Genomic DNA, 22,553 nt, shown 5'->3' on the forward strand with positions numbered 1-22,553 from the left:
TGTCCTGACATGTTTTCAGCTGTCAGACCAGACCCCCCCTCCTTCCAACCAGCTGTTCACAAAAAGACGATAAAAAGGTGATTGACGTGTCACCCGTTAAATGAGCAAAGTGGACGTGGGCGTTGTCTGCTCAGCGGTCGGCCAATGAGAGCGAGCATGTGCTTTTCAGAACAAGACGATGAAAAAAAGTGATCGACGTGCCGCCCGTTAAATGAGCGAGTGGGGCGTGGGCGTGGTTTTATCGGCAGCCGGCCAATGAGAGCTGGCTATGTGTGATTACACTGTGGATGTGTGACTGTGATGTCGGATGTGATCTGTGTGTGAGAAACGAGAAGGCAACAGAGAGGAGTTAGAGTGGTGATTTGGGGACGAATTTGCTGAGGTTGGTCGAATAAGAAGTTTTATTTTTCCTACGAAGGGGAAACATCTTAGACTCGTTCTCCCAACGGTTTCTGTCGCTGATATATTTGAGAACCGTTCCGATATAGTGATGGTTTATAAGTAGAACAAAAGGGTTGCTGTTGTTGCAACAGGAAACGAGAGGATGACTGACTGTTGTTGTTGTTGTTGCCTGTGGGATTTCATTGTAGAATATCTTCCAATTTGTTCCTCCGATTTCAATTAATTGACGCCAGGTTTACATTTACCTAGATTATATGGTTCTTTTTGGCGTTTAGCTCACTGACATTTCACACCGGAACATTAGTTTTAGGTGGTTGTCCGAACATTTGTGCCTCATCGCTGCAGCTTCTACTCCTGGCTTTCTGGTTGTTGAGTTTGACAGATACTTTCATTTGATTTCGCATTGATTCAATGTGCTTGTGATTCGTTGGCAGTTACTAAAATAGCGATACTAGCCTACAGAACCGGTCTGTTGTCTTTGACTTCCGCAGACAAGGCTGTTTAATTTAATTTCAAACCGTTATTTCAACTCGTAAGACACTGGGGTTACCCTCGTTTACAGTGACGACAAGCTTACAAAACAAAGACACGGGTAACGGTAGATTCATACAGATATAAGTTAGGTATAACTAATAAGAATACACAATACAAATCAACTAAGACAGTTACAAGTCAACACGCCGTGGTTCGAGAACAATGTGGCAAGAGAAGGAAGAACCTCCAACTTGCAGAGTCAGTTGGGGGGGCATTCCACATCAAAGGAAACATCAGTTTTTCCTAGTTCAGAGCAAACCCAAGGAACCCTTAAATTACCAGTCAGTCAGTCATGTGAACGTGTAGAATAGGTTCTGAGATTCCATTATTTGATTGTTATTAGTCACGGGGGAAACACGCTTATTAGTCAACTCTTTCAACTGTTTTGACCATAGGTACCAACCAGCTCTATAGTACATATCTATCAAGTGGAACGTGTTGCCAAATCCAAGTCTCAATCAGATTCGCTGCATCATTTGGGAGAAATGGAATTGTGTGTAGTTAGTTACTAGCTTGTCTGGATTCTGGACTGTGTTTTGAAAACAAGTGAACTAGCTTAACGTAGCTACAAAAGGTTAGTTGGTCAGCACTCAGCAGCCCCCAGGTCACTGAACATAGGGTCATAGTTCAAGACAAGTTGGCTTATCTGAAAACATGGATTGTTTTGTGGTCTTGTTGGGGAGCCTGCAGTATGTTTCCCTCTTACTTATGGACTTGCAGTCCTCTCAATACTGGAGATTTGACAAATGGAGACCTGGGTAGAACTATGTGTACTAAACATTCAACATTATGTCCCTATACTAGCTTACAGAGTCATCTAGACTAGAGCACTTCATAGTATCTTACCAATGTGACATACGGTAATGCCATCAACGCAGCTCATTGGCCACTGTCGTCATGCGATGACCATCACCTGTTATTTGACTACAATCAGGGCTAAATTGAACAATTAATCACAATTGTATCGAATTCGGATGTTGCAATATTTGTGCTATAAGTGGTATTTAACATGTTCTTTGTTAAAATAAGTAGTCTACATGATAAAATAATGGCTATACATTCTGACAGCCATCACTGATAGTGTTTGGTCAGTGACATTGGTCTCCCAGTCCCTCCACTCTGCAGTAAACAAAGAAAATGCATCTTGTACCCCATTCTCACTTTATCCAAGATTAGGAGATTTTTTTTTATTTAACTTGTTTCAAGCACACATTTGTTTTTATAAATGTGTCACACTATTTTTGCAGTGGAGTTCCCTCTCCTGATTGGATAATGTGAGAATGGCATACCAGGAAATATATTTTTTCTTTACTGCAGGGACTGGGAGACCCATGTTACTGACCAAACACTGTATATCAGTGATGGCTGTCAGAATGTAGAGCTATTTCAACAAGAAATGTACTTGCAGCACATTTAAAAGTAAAATGTCTGTCAAATTGCAATTCTAAATTAAGTATTGCGGTGCTGCAGAGATGTCCCACCCCACAAATTGTATTCTACAGACGAAAGAAAACATCTTTGTTTGGTACAGATCCCTGTAAAAACCATGATCATTTTTATTTTTTTTAAGATTTATTTTTTGGCGTTTTATCGCTTTATTTCTACTGGGCAGTCCAGTAGATAGAGACAGAGTAGGAATGGGAGACAGAGTGGGGGGAAGACATTCTGCAAATAACGACGGGTTTGGGAATCGAACCCGGGTCGGCCGTGTCGCGGCTGAGCGCGCTATGTGGTTCGCCACTGGGGCGCCCCAACCATGATAATTTTAATGGTTTTCAATGACCCCCCCCCCCTCTCTCTCTACTGCAGCACAATATCCAAGGAGAAACTCTGGGCCTGCCTTTCTAAACTCTATAATCTAGGGCTTAAGTCCATATCAAGTTATATTATCAGTCACATTTACCTCCATAATGAAATTAAACTATTTTCATAATTTTTTTTTTTAAACATAACACACAAATACCACACTCCCTCTTGTGTTGGCCCTCTGTTCACATGTTGCTGTGCATTCATTTGAATTAAAGTAGGCACAAAATAAGACGGCCGCTATGCACTGGAGGAATGCATTTACCATATAGCATACTTATTTACCATACCATACTCATTTAACATACTGGGCAAAATTAAATAAATGTTAAGATATTCATAATGCCGGTCTAGGTAAACCTTGGGGTTATTGACCAACCCTACTGCAATCTTATTGTTTAGACTAGGCCCATGTTGAGGTCTTCACTGTGGGCCGCAGCCAAAGAAATCATACTGTTAGGAACACACTGATGCCACTTATTCATTACCACGTTAATATAGCACTCATTGTTAATATAGCACTAATTGTTAATATAGCAGTCAAGTACTGGTTGACACGGAGTATAGTTTATATAGGACTTGTAAGTAGGAAGTCCCGATCGGATTGGAAAGATCAGTATTGCAGCCGCTGGTGGGGAATTTTCATTGATTGGTATAATTTATATTGATATTAGGGATGTGCATGACTGACCAAAATCATTTTCGAATTGTCTACGGTTCTTAAGCCCGAATATTTGAATATTCCCCCCCCCCCCCAGAAAAATTCTCAATTATATTAAATATATATTGTTATTTTCTGTTTCAGTTTAAATTCAGTTAAAATGTTCAGTTTCAGTTGAATTTCAGTTATTCTTTTTAATAGAATGAATCATTCAAATCAAAGGGTATTGCACATAAATAGGCACTTCTGAAGTTCAGATAATCCTTCAGAACGTTGATTGGCTCAGGTGACCGACAATAAATCAAAATGACACCATTCACCATCGTAGCCTATAATAACAGCATTGCATTGGCCTGTCAACCGGTTTTAATAAACAAACAGAAACGGTAGCATGTGCATCCTTTAGATCAATTAGGCTATGAAAATTAGGCTGCCTCTAAATATAAAAATGAATTAAATAAGAATGGTTTGCCTAATTGCTTACAATATATATATATATATAATTTTAATTATGTAAAAAAAAATCGACTGACAGATTCAGATCCGTCATTTGATTTGTTATAACTGTTCTAGGTCACCCTCTCTCAGCAGTCAGCACAGCCAACTATCAGTATGTTGAGGGGGCCTGGCCCTCTGTTCATTGAAAGGAGATGTCTAGTTAGTATCATAATACATGAAGCTTTCAATTGTAAATTCATGAGACCAGTCACACTCCTACACAGAGCCGTCTCTCTCTACGCCAGTACCCACAGCCTGCTAAGCATCTCTATTCTCTCCCCAAGAGACTACATTTATACCCAAACCGGACATTAGTTTGAAAGAAAATGCTACTTTTAATTGGGTTAGGGTACCAAAGATTTAGGGTACCAAAGATTAAGCTTGTGTGAACATGTATGAGTTATACAGTGATGTAATTATCAGAAAGGTAAACAGAAAGGTATCTTTTATGCGTAAGGAAACCATACCTTTATGAATGCTCATTGTCGTTTCCATGGACACAGTGAATAAACAAGAATAAACAACAGATTTCTGGCTCTTATTTATAAAAGAGAAGGGGCAAAAGGAAGCACAGTTGATCTAGTCCTGCACCTTTCTTACAATATCATAACATTTAAAATAAAATGATCTTACTACCTAATAGAGACAAAATAATAATAAATAAAATAAGGTTAAAAAACAACAAGACAACCATAGACTTACATGGCCTACATAGACTTGCATAGCCTATATAGACTTACATGGCCTATATACTTGCATAGCCTATATAGACTTACATGGCCTATACATAGCCTATAGACTTATATGGCTTACATAGCCTATATAGACTTTCATAGCTTACATAAACTTAGGTAGCCTACATAGACTTGTTTAACTTCCATAGCTTATATAGACTTGCATAGCTTACATAGACGTACATAGTTTACATAGACTTCATAGATTTACGTGGCCTACATAGATGTACATAGACTTGCATATCCTATTTATTTCATGGCGCACTACAATCAGTCAGACCCACCACGGGTGATAAGCATGTAGGTCTATACGTACAGTTGTTTCCATGACAGGTCTGCTTCCCAACCTGCCGCCACCTAACTTTAGAACTATGCTGAGAACAACATAGAATGATATCAGTCTTCACCAAAATAATTGGTGTAGCTGCAGCATCTGTCTACTGTCTACCCATATACTATGTATGATAACATGTACAACAGTGCTCTATATACCACATATTTACATTTATATCTTTACCGCATATATATACCCATATTTGTCTGAATATACCTGCATATATGATAAAACTCTATATACTTGCTTGTACACCTGCACATAATCCATAGCTCTGTATGATAGCATGTACAATAATGCTGTACCATATATATTAATTCTCACAGCATATAGACATGTTCGCTGTTTACAAACATACCGTGTTCGAGCCAATCAGCAATACCTACTGAGTCACGTGACTAAGTTGGCCACTACCTGCACGAGCTGCAGCGCCAAAAAATAAAAAAATTCAACCGGCGCAGGGCAGGGAAACTATGGCACTCCCCTGTCTAAACATAGTTTCAAACGAAAACAGCTGGATGTCATTTTGCCAAATCAACATGACTGGGAGTGTGAGTCTTTCACCTTTTACATAATGTAGCTTTGGCATGGATTGATTGTTTAGATCACTAGCATGGCTAACAAATGCAAATATATTGTAGTCTGCCCTGTTGTTCTGACCAGAATTTACGTTCCTTTTGCCCCACTGATGCGTGTGCCCACTGAGTCTGACGTATACAGCGGACAGGTCTATAGGCTATACCTATTCCCACCTGTCTACTTACCTGCATAGTCCTTTACTATATCTATCTGTACATATCCTAGATTCAAGATTCAAGAGGTTTATTTATCACATACCAGGGCATACAGTGAAACGCAGGTGGCCATGCCTACTCTTACTAGTTACTGCTGGCCACTAGTAGTCATACTGTCTATATATATATATATTTTTTGTATCCACTTTTTGTCCCATTTTTCTATTTTTCTCCCATCCCAATTTTCATATCGTCCAATTCAACCCTCCCCTGTCTTTTGAACGTTGTTTCTTGCCTCCCACAAGCCGGCTGCAATGTGGACTAAGTCATACATAGCACGAGTCCCCTCCGATACTCGAGGTAACAGCCGTCGCATCTTTTCACCTGCGCGGCTCGATCTTTCAGCGTCGGGGGTCTTGGCTTTGGAGGGGCCCCGCCCCCGTCGCTTCTTGATTCTACTGCGCAGGCGCACCAACCGACCTGTAGGAGTCGCTGTCCACAACGCCCGATCCCCACCCTTCAGTTTCCCTCCCTGTAATATGGCCAATGTGTATTACTGTGGACGACCAGCTAAACTGAAAGCAATGTGGAGAGCGGGGCTCGAACAGGAGGCATCCTGTTCGAGCCTAGTCTCCAGCATTCGTTGCGAGCGCCTTGCCCACTGCGCCACGTAGCCACCCGCACTGTCTATATTTTTTATACTACAACTCTGTATACATCCGATTAGCACTACACTCAGTACTACTAATTTGTATATTGTGTACACCCAGTTTAACCACCTGTACATTGTATGTTGCTGTTGCATTTGCACTCTGGTTGTTGGATGACAAACTTATTTTTGTTGTACTGTACTTGTGCTGTATGATGATGACAATACATCTAATATAATCAACTTTGTGGCCAATGACCAGGCTACCATCGTTTACTACTATTGAGCTTCTGTGTGTTGGTGTTGTCAACCCCCTCCATATTACACACATTCCAGATTAAGGTTGGATTAGGTTATGTTAATGTACAGAATATCTAGCCCAGTATTCAGTCCATCTAGGGATGCACTACTACAGTTTACTGGATAGGGGGTTGTTAGTTACCAGACTAAAAGGATATATCTATTATGGGATGTGACAAAGTAATATCAGCCTCTCCTTTGGCGACTATGAGTTCTAGAAGAGTACTATATATATACTGCATCATATGTGTTATAGTTATTACTAGGTTGAGGTTTAGGGTTATCACTGTGGTGGAGTCACTTCAGTGTTTTCCTGCGACTAAAGACCATGTTTGTGTCTTGTATCAGTCTGGGAAATCTGTTTGCGGTGGACCGGTGTGACTAAATCTATGAATGGAAGACACTGCTGCACAGTCTCAAAGTGCTGGTTAACGGTCAGTCTGCGAGATCTATTTAGGGTCAGTGTCTCCACGGCACACACTGGTGACAGACTGTCTGTCCAGAAGGCTTCTTCTAGGGATGCAGCAATATAACCTTTTCTGTCCCAATACCGATATAATTACCTGGTCAAATACTGAGTACCGACCCGATCCATTACCTCTAATGAACAGTAGAAAAAAATAAAACCTTTGTACCGTCTTACTATCATGCACTGCACTCTGCTACTGAGTAATCTACCATGCTTATATTACTACTATGCTAATATGTCTACACTACTATGCACTCAAGTTTGTAGCACTCGAGTTCAACACTGTTTGATGAACAATGTTTCTTAGCTGAAAGAGTTGTACCCATCCTGCTGACTAGTTGTACAGAACTTGTAAGTCTCTTTGCATAAAATACTGCACCTTGTGTTATACTGTTTACTCTTACTCATAGTATATATTCAGATTAAAATTCTTTATTGCCTATATTTATTGTAATGTATACTATAACCTAGGGCTGGGCGATATAACGATAATTATCGCGATATATTTTAATAATCGATATCGAAAAGAAAAAAATATCGAGAATAAAAAAAATCGAAATAAAATTTATTTTTGTGATTTAAAAAAGAGAGACAGTGGACAGACTTGTCTTTCTTGCCTGCAACTTAAAGTAATGGCTTTGCTTGTCCAAATGACAATACTGACCAAATTGAGATTTATTTTTCTCTTTTATTTTGTTTGCTTTCTAATTTAAAATACAGTTTGAAACAGTCTGTACACAGTAGGCTATGTGTGCTAGCAGAGCTAGACTCAAGTCACGAGTCACGGTGCACATGTGCGGTGGTTTGTCCACCAAAAAAGCGCCAAAAGATAGAAAAGAAACGAGCAGAGCCAGAACTGTTCAACTCCCCTGGAGCCACAGCCAGCAGAGAAGCCGGTTTACTTTCGCTTTCAAACCATCTGCAGCCTGAGAACTGAGTGTGAGGGGATGTAACACTAAAGATGGCGGCAACGACAAAGAATTGCTGCAAAATAAACATACATCTGTTGTTTAAAAAAAAAAAAAAACATTTTATACTTATAACAATTCGATAATTATCGATATCGAGAAATATGATAACATCATATCGTTATTGCGATATGATTTTTTTCCATATAGCCCAGCCCTACTATAACCTATAACCGGCATACAGATACATACCGGCATACAGACCATCAACAAAGGTGCAGAGGATGGTCTGTATGCCCTATCGGTTATAGTATACATTACAATAAATATAGGCAATATAGAATTTTAATCTGAATATAAACTAAGGGTAAAAGTAAACGGTACATTACTTACAGTTTATTTTTCTCATATTTCTGTATTCAGATCAAATTGTATTGCCTATATTTTTCTACTATTACTCTGCCCATACCTATACCTCTCCTCCCCCATGCTACTATGATGCCCACATTTCCCCAAACGGATCAATACAGGAATATCTCATCTTATATTATTAGAGAGAGTTAAATGCAGCAAATCAAGTCACTCAAGACTTCTGGCACGTTAGACATTGTCTCTTGGTATCATATTTTAGTATCGGGTGAAATTCTCAGATACCGATATTCTATTTTAGCCTGGTATCGGACCGATATCGGCATCAGTGCATGCCTATCTCCTACCATCCTCTCCCCTCGCATGGATCACATGGCTATTGGAGCAGCAGCACATGTCCTCCTGGGAGAATGCTCTGTTACCTCACTGTGTGGGTCAATGTGATAATGGTGGGGAGGCTCAGCGTGTCACATTAGCAGCCTGCTCCGTCTTCATCAGGTTTCTGGCTGCTTCGCTGGAGCTCTTAGCATGGTAACGGCTCCAGTAGGTAACATGATTGCAGGGGGAAGTCTCATTATTTCTAGGTCAACATGTTAAATTAACCTTGTTATTCTGACCCTACCTAGAACCCACCTCACCCCTGCCCACTTTGACAACCTAGGATGGCTTAGAGTAGACGACAGAGTACAGCAACTTGCAATGGGCCTGGTCTACAAGATACACTACACGACCAAGGTACCCATGTACATGTCAAAATACTTCCCAAAGGTCAGTGAATACCACGATCACAACACGAGAGGGAGCTCCACAAATCATGTTAAATCTAGATTCGGCTCAAACAAGGGACTAAACACGTTTCGCAATTATGCCACATCAATGTGGAACGCCCTACCCAAAGCAAAAACACTCTCAAAACACCTACGGGAGACTGCAATTCGAAACTGGCCCCTACAAATGTCCTAACCCAGTTGTACAATAAATGACCAAGTATGGCTTTGTCAGTATTCCAATGTACAGTGTAGTGCCCCCCCCCCCTCAAATGTATATACACTCTTTTTCTGGACACTTTTTATATCACAAACAGTACTGTATTTGCAAATCTGGTATGTCATAAATGTATAGATGTAGCAGTACTGTCTATCTGTATGTTGTGTATGTCATATATGTTATGATGAATTGAAAATGGGGGACCCTGATGTAAACAAGACGAAAGTCTTTCTCTGGTCTGCATCCCCTTAACAATTGTGTGTATTGAACTGTACTGTACCCATTCTGCAATCTGTTAATAAACTTTTCAATCAATCAAAACCTACCCTGACCATATGCAACCCCAACCAATGTTCCCCTGGCATGTTTCTGTATTAGTGGTGGTTGGGACTGAGTTATGACTTTTTATCTCTCAGTTCGGTCCCAGTTTTGGTTCTAAATGTGTAGTTTAGGGTTTAGGCTACATGTGTAAAACGGTTATCGTGGTAACGTGGGCAAATTTAAACCCTGGCCCTTACCTACAATATACACATTACAAATTAATAATTTCATATTGTTTAAAGATTCAGTACAATGAAAAATAGTTTTTCAATCTCATTGCGTCCTTTTACAGAAGGTATGTTCTGTTGATGTACCCAAAATGTTAGAACTAAAATGATGACTAAAGGATATCAACAGAATCAAACCATTTAAGATGTCCAGTCTGCTTCCTTGAAGAGATTACATAATGTACTTGGTTACTCTGATGGGCCCATCAGACAGTTGTCAGTATTTGTAAAGGATATGAGCTAGCTCAGGGATCACCAACACGTTGCCCGCAGGCACCAGGTAGCCCACAAGGACCACATGAGTCGCTCGCGGCAAGCCTGGGTGTATAAAGTGTTGAATATTTATATTATCTGTTTCCCACCTTGTTCAGTCATTGTTGATAATTATAGTGAGAAATCATTAACGTGACTGATCAGTGTCTTTACAAAGATGAGTATCATTTATCATTGATAGTCATATATAACTAAAGTCAAACTGAGCAAATGTGTTATTTCAGAAGAGTGTATCCAACTGGTAGCCATGAAGTAGCTCTGTTTCAAAAAGGTTGGTGACCCCTAAGCTAGCTAGTCCACAAGCAAGTCATTCAACTAGTTATACAATCTAGTTAATTCTAGTGGTTTGAAAACATCTACAGCAACTGTGACAATTTACCTATCTCTTGCTAGCACAGGTTAGGCAATGTTAATCTCCCATAGCAACCGATCATGCCGGTCTCGTGAATTTATTTACATTTGAAAACGTCAACCAAAATACCGCCTAGGTAGGTCTAGTCAATCTGATCTTGACTGGTTTCTCCTCTGCCGTTTGTCTCTCCACAGGAGGGATATGGCCCAAGAGACCAACCAGAGCCAAGTGCTCTGCACCACCGGCTGTGGCTTCTATGGAAACCTGCGTAACAATGGCATGTGTTCGATGTGCTACAAGGACTTCCTCCAGAGACAGAACAGCAGCGGACGGGTCAGTCCGACAGGTGAGAGAGAGCAAAAATAGGGCTTCTCAGCCGGCAGTGGACCTTTCTGGTGTGTTCCTATGGGTGTGTTACACCTAGGGCCTGTAACTAGGAGGGATATTAGGACTGTGTGTAACTAGGAGGGATATGAGGACTGTGTGTAACTAGGAGGGATATGAGGACTGTAACTAGGAGGGATATTAGGACTGTGTGTAACTAGGAGGGATATGAGGACTGTGTAACTAGGAGGGATATGAGGACTGTGTAACTAGGAGGGATATGAGGACTGTGTAACTAGGAGGGATATGAGGACTGTGTAACTAGGAGGGATATGAGGACTGTGTGTAACTAGGAGGGATATGAGGACTGTGTGTAACTAGGAGGGATATGAAGACTGTGTGTAACTAGGAGGGATATGAGGATTGTGTGTTACTGGGAGGGATATGAGGACTGTGTAACTAGGAGGGATATGATGACTGTGTAACTAGGAGGGATATGAGGACTGTGTGTAACTAGGAGGGATATGAGGACTGTGTAACTAGGAGGGATATGAGGACTGTAACTAGGAGGGATATGAGGACTGTGTGTTACTGGGAGGGATATGAGGACTGTGTAACTAGGAGGGATATGAGGACTGTGTGTAACTAGGAGGGATATGAGGACTGTGTGTTACTGGGAGGGATATGAGGACTGTGTAACTAGGAGGTAGGGATGCACCGAATGGGAAATTATTGGCCGAAACCGATACCGAAAATAGAAAACAGTTGGTCGAATGCCGAAAGGCCGAAAATGATTCATAGAATAGAATATTTTTTTACCAATGTACATTATGATTATGGAAAAATATATGATTATGGCAAAACTTAACTTAAATAATAAATAATCACTATTATGGGTCCATAAAACATTTATTCAGCACTTCTGAATGCATACAGTACATTAATTCCATCTTTTCTCTGGCTGCCGCAGCGGACATCTGTGCTCTACTGAGCGCACCTTTCTAGTCCCCGATGAATGTGCTCTCTTGACTTTGGCACAGTAGACGCGCGACAGACACAGCGTCAATGTGAGAAACACAATCCTCCCCCCCTCTCGCTCTGAATAATATGCATATTAGATCACTCCGTGATTAACCGCGACGGGCATATAGTAAATAAGGATATAAAAGCATGTTAAAGATGCATTTATTGGACGCGTTGCGCGCAGAGTTTACATAGAAACAGCGCGACTCCCGACAGCGCGACATCATCACAACAACACGCGTTAGGTTACAGGTTGTTTCTGTTTCGGTGATATATTTTCGGTGAAAAAACTCTTTCGGCCGAAAGCCGAAAGGCCATTTTTTGCCATTTTCGGCCGAAAACCTTCGGTGGCCGAAATTTCGGTGCATCCCTACTAGGAGGGATATGAGGACTGTGTAACTAGGAGGGATATGAGGACTGTGTGTAACTAGGAGGGATATTAGGACTGTGTGTAACTAGGAGGGATATGAGGACTGTGTGTAACTAGGAGGGATATGAGGACTGTGTAACTAGGAGGGATATGAAGACTGTGTGTTACTGGGAGGGATATGAGGACTGTGTAACTAGGAGGGATATGATGACTGTGTGTTACTGGGAGGGATATGAGGACTGTGTAACTAGCAGGGATATGAGGACTGTGTGTAACTAGGAGGGATATGAGGACTGTGTAACTAGGAGCGATATGAGGAATGTGTGTATGTAACTAGGAAGGATATGAGGACTGCTTATGTGTAACTAGGAGGGATATGAGGACTGTGTGTATGTGTAACTACGAGGGATATGATGACTGCTTATGTGTAACTACGAGGGATATGATGACTATGTGTAACTAGGAGGGATATGATGACTGTATGTGTAGCGTTGTCTGTTCTATACGTTATACTATTTCCTATGTCTGATATACTGTAAACTGGTTGTGTTTCAGTGACGTCTTCCACGGTCAGCAGTATTGGAGAGTCTCTTCTTCCACAGTGTCCTGACGGCAGCGCTGGCTCTGTGTCAACAGCCACATCAGACGCAGACACCACCTCTGGACACAGCCGGTACTTCAGCCTCCCTCTACCTCCCAACATGAACTGCCGTAACCCTTTCACTACCACACTACAAAGGGTTAATGTTTTCACTACCACACTACAGAAGGTTAACGTTTCACTAACACCTGAAACGGTTAACCTCCTGTAGTGTGATAGCAAACGGGTTAAAGAGCCATTTTAGCCGATTGAATGAATGAATCCTGTGGTTTTGCTCTGTGAGGAGGACACGTGATATTTGGAAGTAAAACGTCACAACCTGCTCCGTGTCTGGAGAGCTGGGCCACATCAGCCCCTGAGACACTCGCACAGCAGAGACCTCTGTTGACCCGTTTCCTCAAATCTTTCTTCAACTTTCTTCGATTTGGGCCTTGGTACAGTTGAAAACAGTTAAGTAAATAATGTCTGCCGTTCACTAGAGGACTAGTGATTAACTAGAGTTTCTGAGGGGGGAGCTGAGCTTTTAGAGACACAGAACACGTTGGTTAAGTTTTATGTCTGATTATCACATGTCCTCACAACAGAACGATGGGATTCAAGTTGAAACTTGGCAATGTGGCCCTTTTAGGTTCTCGGACTCGAGACGTGAGAATGTCCAGCGCGTTTACATGACTTGTACGAATATGGAGCATTAAGTCAGTATAAGTAAGCATGTCCCTGTTTGATGAAAAGTTGAAAAAGAATTCAAAACAAAACGTCTTCTCCCATTAACCCATTCTCCGCCAATCACGTGTTAAGGCGGGTTTCTCCACCATGCGTTGTCTGCCAATAACTCCGTAAGGCGTTTTTGAGATCAATATTTCACATTTTCGTCATGGTATTCATATTTCACCCACAGAGTCTTGGGTGATGCTGTCTGAGCCATCACAACTCTGCAACGCTTCAATACCGCCACCTGGTGGCCGATCGGCGAGTTGCCAAACCGGAAGTGCCCATTGTAGCTCGGTCCGTCCCCTATTTTCGTCCGGCCACTCGCTTATCGTCCCGGGGCTCAATACAGACACAGTCGATATGGATCTTTGCCATAACTCAATAATCAACATGATTTGGACGTGTATTAGTAATATACAAACCGGAAATGGATCGCATCGATCAACATCTCATAATTGGGATCTGTTTGCTCCACTCTCATCGCGCAACGCTACGAGGAGACTGGGGTGAGTTTCAGCGTTTTTCTTTATCATTTTCGATACAAACTGCTCTGATCAATATATCACCCATACTACATAAATCATTTAACGTCGGTCATTGAATTATAAACGACCCCCCCCCTCCGTTCACCCGCAGATGACCAGTCATGACGTTTAGGACCATGTACAGTTGAAATCTTTAATATAACGTTGATCGGTATCAAACTGCATTTGATAATCTAATATATGCATTTATGCCTATATCTCAGGTTCTATGAAATACTGCAGAAAACGATAAAAACATATTTATACTAGATGGTATTTTAGTATGAATGTGTGAATGAAAAAAGTAAAACGTTCCTACATCCTGAACGATAGATAATTGATGTTGAATGGGCCATAGTAATGTCAATTTAGCAATACAATTTAAAAATAAGGTGAACATCTCCATAGACTTATAGCGCTGGCAGAGAGGGTACAATGATGGGTACAATGCCCGGCAGAGAATGGGTTAAGCACCATGTTTGATAAGATAAGATATTCCTTTATTGATCCCCTTGGGGAAATTTGGGCATAATAGCAGCATGGGGGTGGGGGGTACAGGTATGGGCAGGCTACTAGTAGAAAGACATAAATATAGGCAATAAAATTTGATCTGAATATAAAAATATCAGAAAGAATAAACTGTAAACAATATAATTAACTCTGAATATAAAATATGATTAAAGGTGCTGCAGATGAGGGTCTGTACACCCTATCGGTTATATTATACATTACAATGAATATAGGAAATAAATAAATATTTGTATCTGAATATATATATATACTATGAGTAAAAATAAACGGTATACACAAGGTGCAGGTAGGGGTCTGTGCCCTAACTGGCATAATATACTGTACGTTATAGTCCATGCAGGTTTTGGTGTGTGGAACCTCTAGAAAGCTGACGATTTCTACTCTTCTTCATTCAAAACACTGATTTCTACTCTTCTTCATTCTAAACGCTGGTGATTTCTACTCTTCTTCATTCAAAACACTGATTTCTACTATTTTTCATTCCAAGCGCTGGTGTGTTTGTTTTGTTGTGTGTTGTGCAGTGTAACAGCAGCCTCGGCAAGCCTATCGGGAGAAGACAGCACCTCAGGGGGAAAAGACAGCCTGAAGACAGAGGGTCTACATCGTACGGCTTGTTCCTGGTTTCCAACACTTCATTTTACCACCTCTTGTGTCTTTGTTTCACTCCCTAGTCCAGGGGTCAGCAACCTTTTTGACATGGAGTGCCTGTTTGAAATATAGTTGTAACTAGTGTGCCTCAACAATATTCCATGCATCGTAATATTTTTTTCTCATAATCGGGTCTTTTTAATGATAATTTTTACATTATTTCATCATTTGTTATTATTATTATTAACAATATTATTATGATGGTTGTATCAACCCTAAATCTGAGTTGGGGGGGGGGGGGGGGGGGTGCAATGCAGACAAACGGCTGCATACAGTGCGACCATTTCACTCACATTTGCCCATTCATTTTTGGACACATCACACACCATTGGTGTGTGTACTGTACGTGTGCTGTCATAGCTCCACCTACAGGCCTAATGGAGAACACCAGGATGTGAATGGAGGGTGAATGTGAGGTATATCGTGTAAATAAGTTTTGATTGATCGCAAGACTACACTGTAAAAAAAAATATAATAAGTTACCAGAACTTAAAAATATTGAGTTCAGTTACTGTGCATTAAGGTTTTCAGTTTTCAATCCATAATAAGTTAACAGAAAAATAAGTACACAACCACATTATTTCAACCTAATAAAACTATGTTTATTGTCATTGTTTTAAGAACACAAGTTGACTTGGTAATACTCACATTTTGAGTAAAAAAATTGCTTTTAACATGTGCAATGTTCAATGAAATAGAAAAATAAATAATACAATTTGTTGATTAATCCCACTGGTCACAATGGTGACCGTAATAATGTTTTTGTTATAAGGCTCTGCAAATGTTACTGAATGATGTAGCAATGTATTTCCAGCTAAATTGAAATAATAAACAAATAAAGGGTCTCAATTAAATATGTGGTAGTAAAAAGAACCTGTGGGAGGATTTCAACAAGATAAATGCGACAACAGTGCAAAATATTTCACTATAATATTTCAAAGCAATTTTTTTTTTAATATAAAAAATGCTGCCCCCTGTGCCTATGCAAATGCCCCCGCGCGCGTGCCTAGGGTTGCCTACCCCTGCCCTAGTCCCTACTTAACCTTCACACCACAAGCAGCCTGAGAAACCTGTCACTAGCAGCCCATCTGTTTTCTATTACTTGGAATAGAGATGCACAGAAAACACTGTCTCACTGCTGATGACACTGTCTCACTGCTGATGACTGTTTCACTGAGTCCTGATCTCAAGAGTACTGATCTAAGCCATTTCCTTTACGTAACAGTAGTTTTGGGTCATAGGACAGAAAAGACGGAATCATCTGTCAAAATGTGGAATGTTAAAGGGGACATGTACTATAAATGTCATTTTTCAGTCTCTAGCATTGTATTATAGTAATAGGAGTTAGTATCAATGTGTTTTAGTCTCTAAATACCATATTGGCGGATTGCTCTGATTCAGCTCAGATAATTTCCTGCTCCAGTAAATTAGTCCATCCTGATTTGAAGGCCTGAGTCACGTCATTCAGGCTCTGGGTAGAAGACAGTGATGTGATTGGCTCTGTGGTTGTAGCTAATGCCCGCCCACTTCCTCATACTGCGAGGCAGATTGAAACCCGACACCTCTGCATACTCTGGAGGGAGAGAGAGAGAGATAGAGAGGGAGGGAGAGACCGAGAGAGGGAGACAGAGAGAGAGGGAGGGAGCACTGGGGGAGGAAGGGAGGCCCCCCCCCCCCCACACACAAGCTGCCGCAGGGAGAGAAAAAACGAAAGGAAGAGACGCCCTGTCTTTTTTTTCTCTCTCTCTCTCTCTCTCTCTCTCTCTCTCGCACCCCCCCCCCCCCCCTCTCTCTCTCTCTCTCTCTCTCTATCTCTCTCTGTCTACCAGTCGCAGACTGTGTGGACTGACTGTCACTCAAAGTGCTTATGGGCGGAGCCAGGCCATAACAGCCTGAAATCTTGGAGCTGAAAAATGATGGTTTTGAGTACTTGATTAGAAATATAAAACAATGCATTTAAAAAAAAAAAAAAAACGTACAGATGTCTTCAATAGACTAACAGGAATTGTGTAAAGTTGCCCAAATAGTGCTAGGAATAGCAGTACATGTCCCCTTTAAGTCTTTGCTTTGATTCTGAGATGAGGTGCAGAGTTCAGCTGCTAGGTCAGGGCCAGCCTCTACTTGCCAGGATAGACGGGCAGGGAGCGCTTCTCAGGAGGACACTGTAGATGGAGAGAAGGGTGAATGACGGTCTGCCTGGCCAATGGAAAACCCTGATGATACATTCATACCACAAGCAACTCAAGCAAATGTTCACTAGAAGGTCATTTGATTTCTCTGATCTCAGACCAGTCGGCTAATGTTTCCCACAGTTGCTTCCGTCGGTTGTCGAGGGATAGTTCCACCAGAATGATAGTTCTACTAGAGGGAGTTACACTAGAGATAGTTCCACTAGAGGGGGTCCCACTAGAGATAGTTCCACTAGAGATATTTCCACTAGAGATAGTTCCACTAGAGATAGTTCCACTATAGGGGGTTCCACTAGAGATATTTCCACTAGAGAGATGGTTCCACTAGATAGAGAGATGGTTCCACTAAAGATAGTTCCACTAGAGGTAGTGATTAGATAGTTCCAGAAGAGATCGTTCCACTACATATAGTCCTACTAAAGGGATAGTTCCACTAGAAGGGGGGTTCTACTATAGGGGGACTTCCACTACATCCTGTATCTTGATTCATGTGTTCTCTCCTCAGCATCAGTGTCAGAAGAGTCCACTCAGACGGCCATAGAGAGTGAAGACAAACCCAAAGCCAAGAAGAACCGTTGCTTCAGCTGTCGAAAGAAAGTTGGCTTCACAGGTACAACACACACACACACACACACACACACACACACACATACATACACAATCAGTCACAGATGCAATCAGTGAAACATAGAGAATTGCCTTGAAGAGTAAGGTTACATTTTAAAGGGATAGTTAAATTTTTTGGAACCCTATCCCTATTTCTTGTTTACCAATGATGATGTTGATTGGTAGAATCCTTTCTCAGCACAATCCAAGCACTAGCTCCAGCTATTATAACATGCTATATAATGTGGATATATAATTGTTATTCCATTTGTACCATAGAATTATGTTTTTACACATTGTATGTGTATAAATAATATTTAAAATAAATATATATATACTGTATATTTAAATTAGTCATTAATATTTTATTGGCACATACAAATGGCATTACAATAAAGGTGCAACATTCTGGGACCCCTCCTCCCATTCACCAATCAACCAAAGTCAAGCAGGAGGCCTAACAAACTAAGTTTTTGACACAAAATCTTGAAAAAAAAATTAAATAGTTCATGAAGTGTGTTGGCTAGCATTTCTTTCTTCCTGACTTCCAAGGCCTAGTAGACTAACAGATTTTTTTGTATTTATGTATGCATATAACAACAATGTATACATTAACACTTTCAGTGCCAACGACGAGATTTCTCGTTAGTTCATGCCAACCGTTGAGTGCCAGCCGACGAGAGATCTAGTTTTTAATCGTTATTTTTTTAATTATCGATTTCCATTCATTTTTCATCAATCTAGCCTCACGTTACCAGTGGGGATCTGTCTGAACTCAAACAGGGAAAATACCGCCCCCTATCGTCTCTCCGAATGGTACTGCACCCCATTGGATTGAATGAAACGCATGGGAAAAAAAGTCCTGCTTCCACATTTTACTTGTCAGACAAGTAACCGGAGACGATCCAAGTCATTGCCCACCACCAGAACAGCGGAGAATATGTGTTTCCAGTACCCAGCGTTGGATCAATAAACGCGATAGATATTTGGAATGGCGATCAGGAATTGGAATAATCTTTTTGGAGAACATCTGATCTGAGGTAAGATATCTATTTTACCAGTCTTGGGATAATCAGAGCTATTTTCACCTATATATCAGCATGTGCCATATGTGTCTGTGTGTGTGCGATCAGGAAATCAGATAATCGATTTTTCAGCCCGCTTCTATAGCGTGCATAAGTACACATATACTATCGATAATCTAGCGTTTATTTGAAAACTATTCAGAAGTCAGTGTTTGTTTGTCTTATTATTTACTTTTGAACTCTGTTTTATTTGTCTTGTGTATTTGCCTCGTGTATTCCAGTAAAGGGCGTTTATCACAGAATCTTAATTTTTTTCTGAAACTTTAAAAAAATTAGCTTTTTTCAAAATGGTATAAAAACGGAAATGAACCAATTAAAAAAATAAAAATAAAATATCCGTTTCGACCATGTTGACTGCAAACAAGTCATTGATAAGCGACGGCCATATTAGACACATAGCCATAATTTAAGATATAGTTTATGCGTTCGCAAATATGAGAGCGCTGTCATTGAATCTAGCGGTGGCACGCAACGGGGTTCCTAGGCACCGCATGGCTGGCACGGAAAGTGTTAATGTGACATCACTGCAGCATACATATTCTGATAGCCCAGTTTGTCCTGAAAACAAAGATGTGTATGTATACACACTAACATGATTGTGCATTACATAACATGTGTTATGATGCCCCTAGCTCATGGAATGGAGTCTAACATTCCTTAAAGCTTGAGGTTCTCCCCTCTGTTGCAGAGTTTAAAACCTTGATCATTAATCATTGTCAATCAGGTTGTATGTGTTTTAATTCATTTGTTATCATTGCTCTTTGCCTCGTCTTGTTGTCTTATTGTTATGTGATCTGATATGCTTGTTTTGCTTATTTCTGTATGTACACTCAACGTGAGGGAAACCTTAGTTGCCTTTTGAGTAGGGATGTCTGATATTATCGGCCGATATTGGCATTAAAATGTGATATCGGAAATTATCGGTATCTGTTTAAAAAAAAATATATATATATATATAATTTTTTTTTTACATTTATTTCACCTTTATTTACCTAGGCAAGCAAGTAAGAACATTCTTTTATTTATTGTCAAAAGTATGCATAATGTTGTGTTAATTCCATGACAAGATATATGTAATGTTAATTACCTGAAATGATTCTGTTTTTTGGGGGGGGAAACCCTGCATATATCTGTATCGGTTTATATCGGTATCGGAAATTAAGAGTTGGACAATATCGGTATATCGGTAAAAAAGCCAATATCGAGCATCCCTACTTTTGAGGTTAAATAAAAGTCTGGAATGAAAGTGACAGTGGTGAAGTGACACATGCAATATGACACAATGACACCACGGTGACCTCTGTGTTGCAGGCTTCGACTGTCGCTGTGGGAACGTGTTCTGCAGCATTCACCGCTACTCAGACCTTCACAACTGCACCTTTGACTACAAAGCAGACGCCGTGGAGAAGATCAGGAAAGAGAACCCTGTCGTCGTCGGAGAGAAGATCCAGAAGATCTGACCCCGTTTCAGAGTGGATCCTACCAAAAGCCCCCGATTAAACATCAACAATGATTCACTCTCCTCTCCCTCTACCTGATTTGTCGTTGTTCCCAGAGAGCAATGTTACCCGTCGACTCTGATTGGTAGAATATGCATGCCACTCAAAAGTCATTTCTCTACCTTTTATTTTATGTTTCCGTTTGTTAAATTTATTTAATTCCGAATGTCATGGTTTGCGACTTCTTAAAGGTTCTGTAAATGATATATTTTTTTGTTAAAATAAGTGTTAAATAACTCTACATACAGCCATCACTGATAAAATGTTTGGTCAGTAACATGGGTCTCTTAGTCCTTCTGCTCTGAAGTAAACGGAGAATAAATTGTCTGGTATCCCGTTCCCACTTTATCCAATCAGGAGAGAGAACCCTAGTTAATCTCATCAAGAAATCTCGCCAAGGCAAATTTGCTTACTGCACTGGCAGATTATCAAGCACATATTTGCTTAAAACTCATTTTTATTTCTTATTTTTGTTAGACCATTGGATGAAGATACCAGTAAATGTATTTTCTGTTTACTGCAGAACGGGAGGGACCAGGCATGCGTTGTTCATGGGACGGGGTAGCACGGTGTGGGACCTCACTCGCTATTTGCATATCAATAGCTCCGGTCGTCAGGTGTGTTAAATACGTTCTCAGACACATTCACACCTAACCTTGTTGTGAAGACGTGTTACATTCCATTCGTAGAGGCAATTAGGCACTGTCTTTAGTCTGTGCCCAAGCGAGGGGACATTAAATGCGCATTCGCGGGAGCGCGCGCACGCGCAGGGAGCGCGCGTGCACGTGGTGCGTGTCACCCCAGATGATTTCAATAACGCACCACTGGGAGGGACTGAGAGACCCATGTTACTGAGCTATTATTTTAATATGTAGACCACTTATTTTAACAAAGAAAATACCACATACAGCACCTTTTTAAATAGACTGAAAATCACAAATTGATTTAAGATTTTGATTTACTAGTAGGGCTTTGACTGTCGGGGCTACCAGAAGGGCTGTCCTTTCCTCACATAATCTAAAAAGAAAATGCATGTAACTTTAAAACCCATCAAAGGTCTCAACCTTTGCTGGTGTGTGTGTCCTGTATGTAGCCTCGTTTCAACAACCGAATGTATTGAGAAACACCAGTTTTTTTTCCATGACCGATAAGAAGAGAGCAGCATCTTGAATATATTTGCTAATTTTCGCCTATTCCACCGTTTTGTAAAGAAAATTCAGTAATTTAACATGTGATCTGCCACATAGAAGTTTGTGTGTATGACATGTCTGTTTTATCTGGAGTGATTCTGAATAGCCTGTATGCATGTTGCCGGGTTGTGAGTTTTTATGTATGAGAAGAATATAGTTCATTTATTGGGTGCACAAAAGAAGAAAGACCTGGATGTTATTGTGCTGTATTTATGTTAGTTCATTCACTGTTTCAAACTTTGATCTGAATAAAAGTTTTAATATTTTTTTCTCTTTACAAAACGTGGTATGGATTTGTTACAGGTTCCGTTTGAATGAGTGTGTGTGTGTACGCCTGAGAAAATAGGAATAACGATTATGAGACTGCAAACGCGTGGCTTGCCTTTTCAGTAGCAGGTGCATGTATAGGCGAAGCCACGGCACTGCAGTGCCACCTACTGTCCATAGTTTAGAACACTAGGAAGTTATACTTTTTTCTTTTTTTTTAAGTTGACGCTACTTTTAAAAGTTCCAACTCAAATCAAATAAATAAATAACCAAATTAACGACTTATTGTGCGTCACAATTTCATCAATGTGACTTTTTAGATGATGCAAATAATTTGTGGTATTATGTAATGATGATGTTGGAATTTCCTACACACATCACGAAACGAGATTATGAAGAAGGATAACCCACACAATATACAAAAAGA

At 40.5% G+C, this 22,553-nt stretch overlaps 1 protein-coding gene across 2 annotated transcripts; it reads left to right on the forward strand.

The window, feature by feature from the left end:
- Positions 1 to 295: 295 nt before the first annotated feature.
- zfand6 (zinc finger, AN1-type domain 6) lies at positions 296 to 22,242 on the forward strand. Of its 2 annotated transcripts, XM_084307605.1 has the most exons (6): positions 296 to 382; positions 10,753 to 10,904; positions 12,831 to 12,948; positions 15,164 to 15,246; positions 17,985 to 18,089; positions 20,482 to 22,241. In XM_084307605.1, exons 2-6 carry the CDS (start codon positions 10,760 to 10,762, stop codon positions 20,628 to 20,630), a joined length of 600 nt encoding a protein of 199 aa, XP_084163731.1. In that variant the 5' UTR covers positions 296 to 382; positions 10,753 to 10,759; the 3' UTR covers positions 20,631 to 22,241. The 2 variants fall into 2 exon arrangements, with proteins under 2 accessions (XP_084163731.1, XP_084163732.1); XM_084307606.1 differs by lacking the exon at positions 296 to 382 and having other exon boundaries at positions 10,757 to 10,904; positions 20,482 to 22,242.
- Positions 22,243 to 22,553: the final 311 nt, after the last annotated feature.

This window comes from Notolepis coatsorum (assembly GCF_963971535.1).
Source record: "Notolepis coatsorum genome assembly, chromosome: 2".
In the NCBI taxonomy this organism is placed as follows: Eukaryota; Metazoa; Chordata; class Actinopteri; order Aulopiformes; family Paralepididae; genus Notolepis; species Notolepis coatsorum.

What these genes read in the sequence shown, in the direction of transcription:
- zfand6 (XM_084307605.1), top strand. Translation starts at nt 10,760, where the DNA reads ATGGCCCAAGAGACCAACCAGAGCCAAGTGCTCTGCACCACCGGCTGT. An exon ending in ACCACCTCTGGACACAGCCG is followed by an intron (nt 12,949 to 15,163) that starts GTACTTCAGCCT and finishes TGTGTTGTGCAG; the next exon opens with TGTAACAGCAGCCTCGGCAA. An exon ending in GAAGACAGAGGGTCTACATC is followed by an intron (nt 15,247 to 17,984) that starts GTACGGCTTGTT and finishes TTCTCTCCTCAG; the next exon opens with CATCAGTGTCAGAAGAGTCC.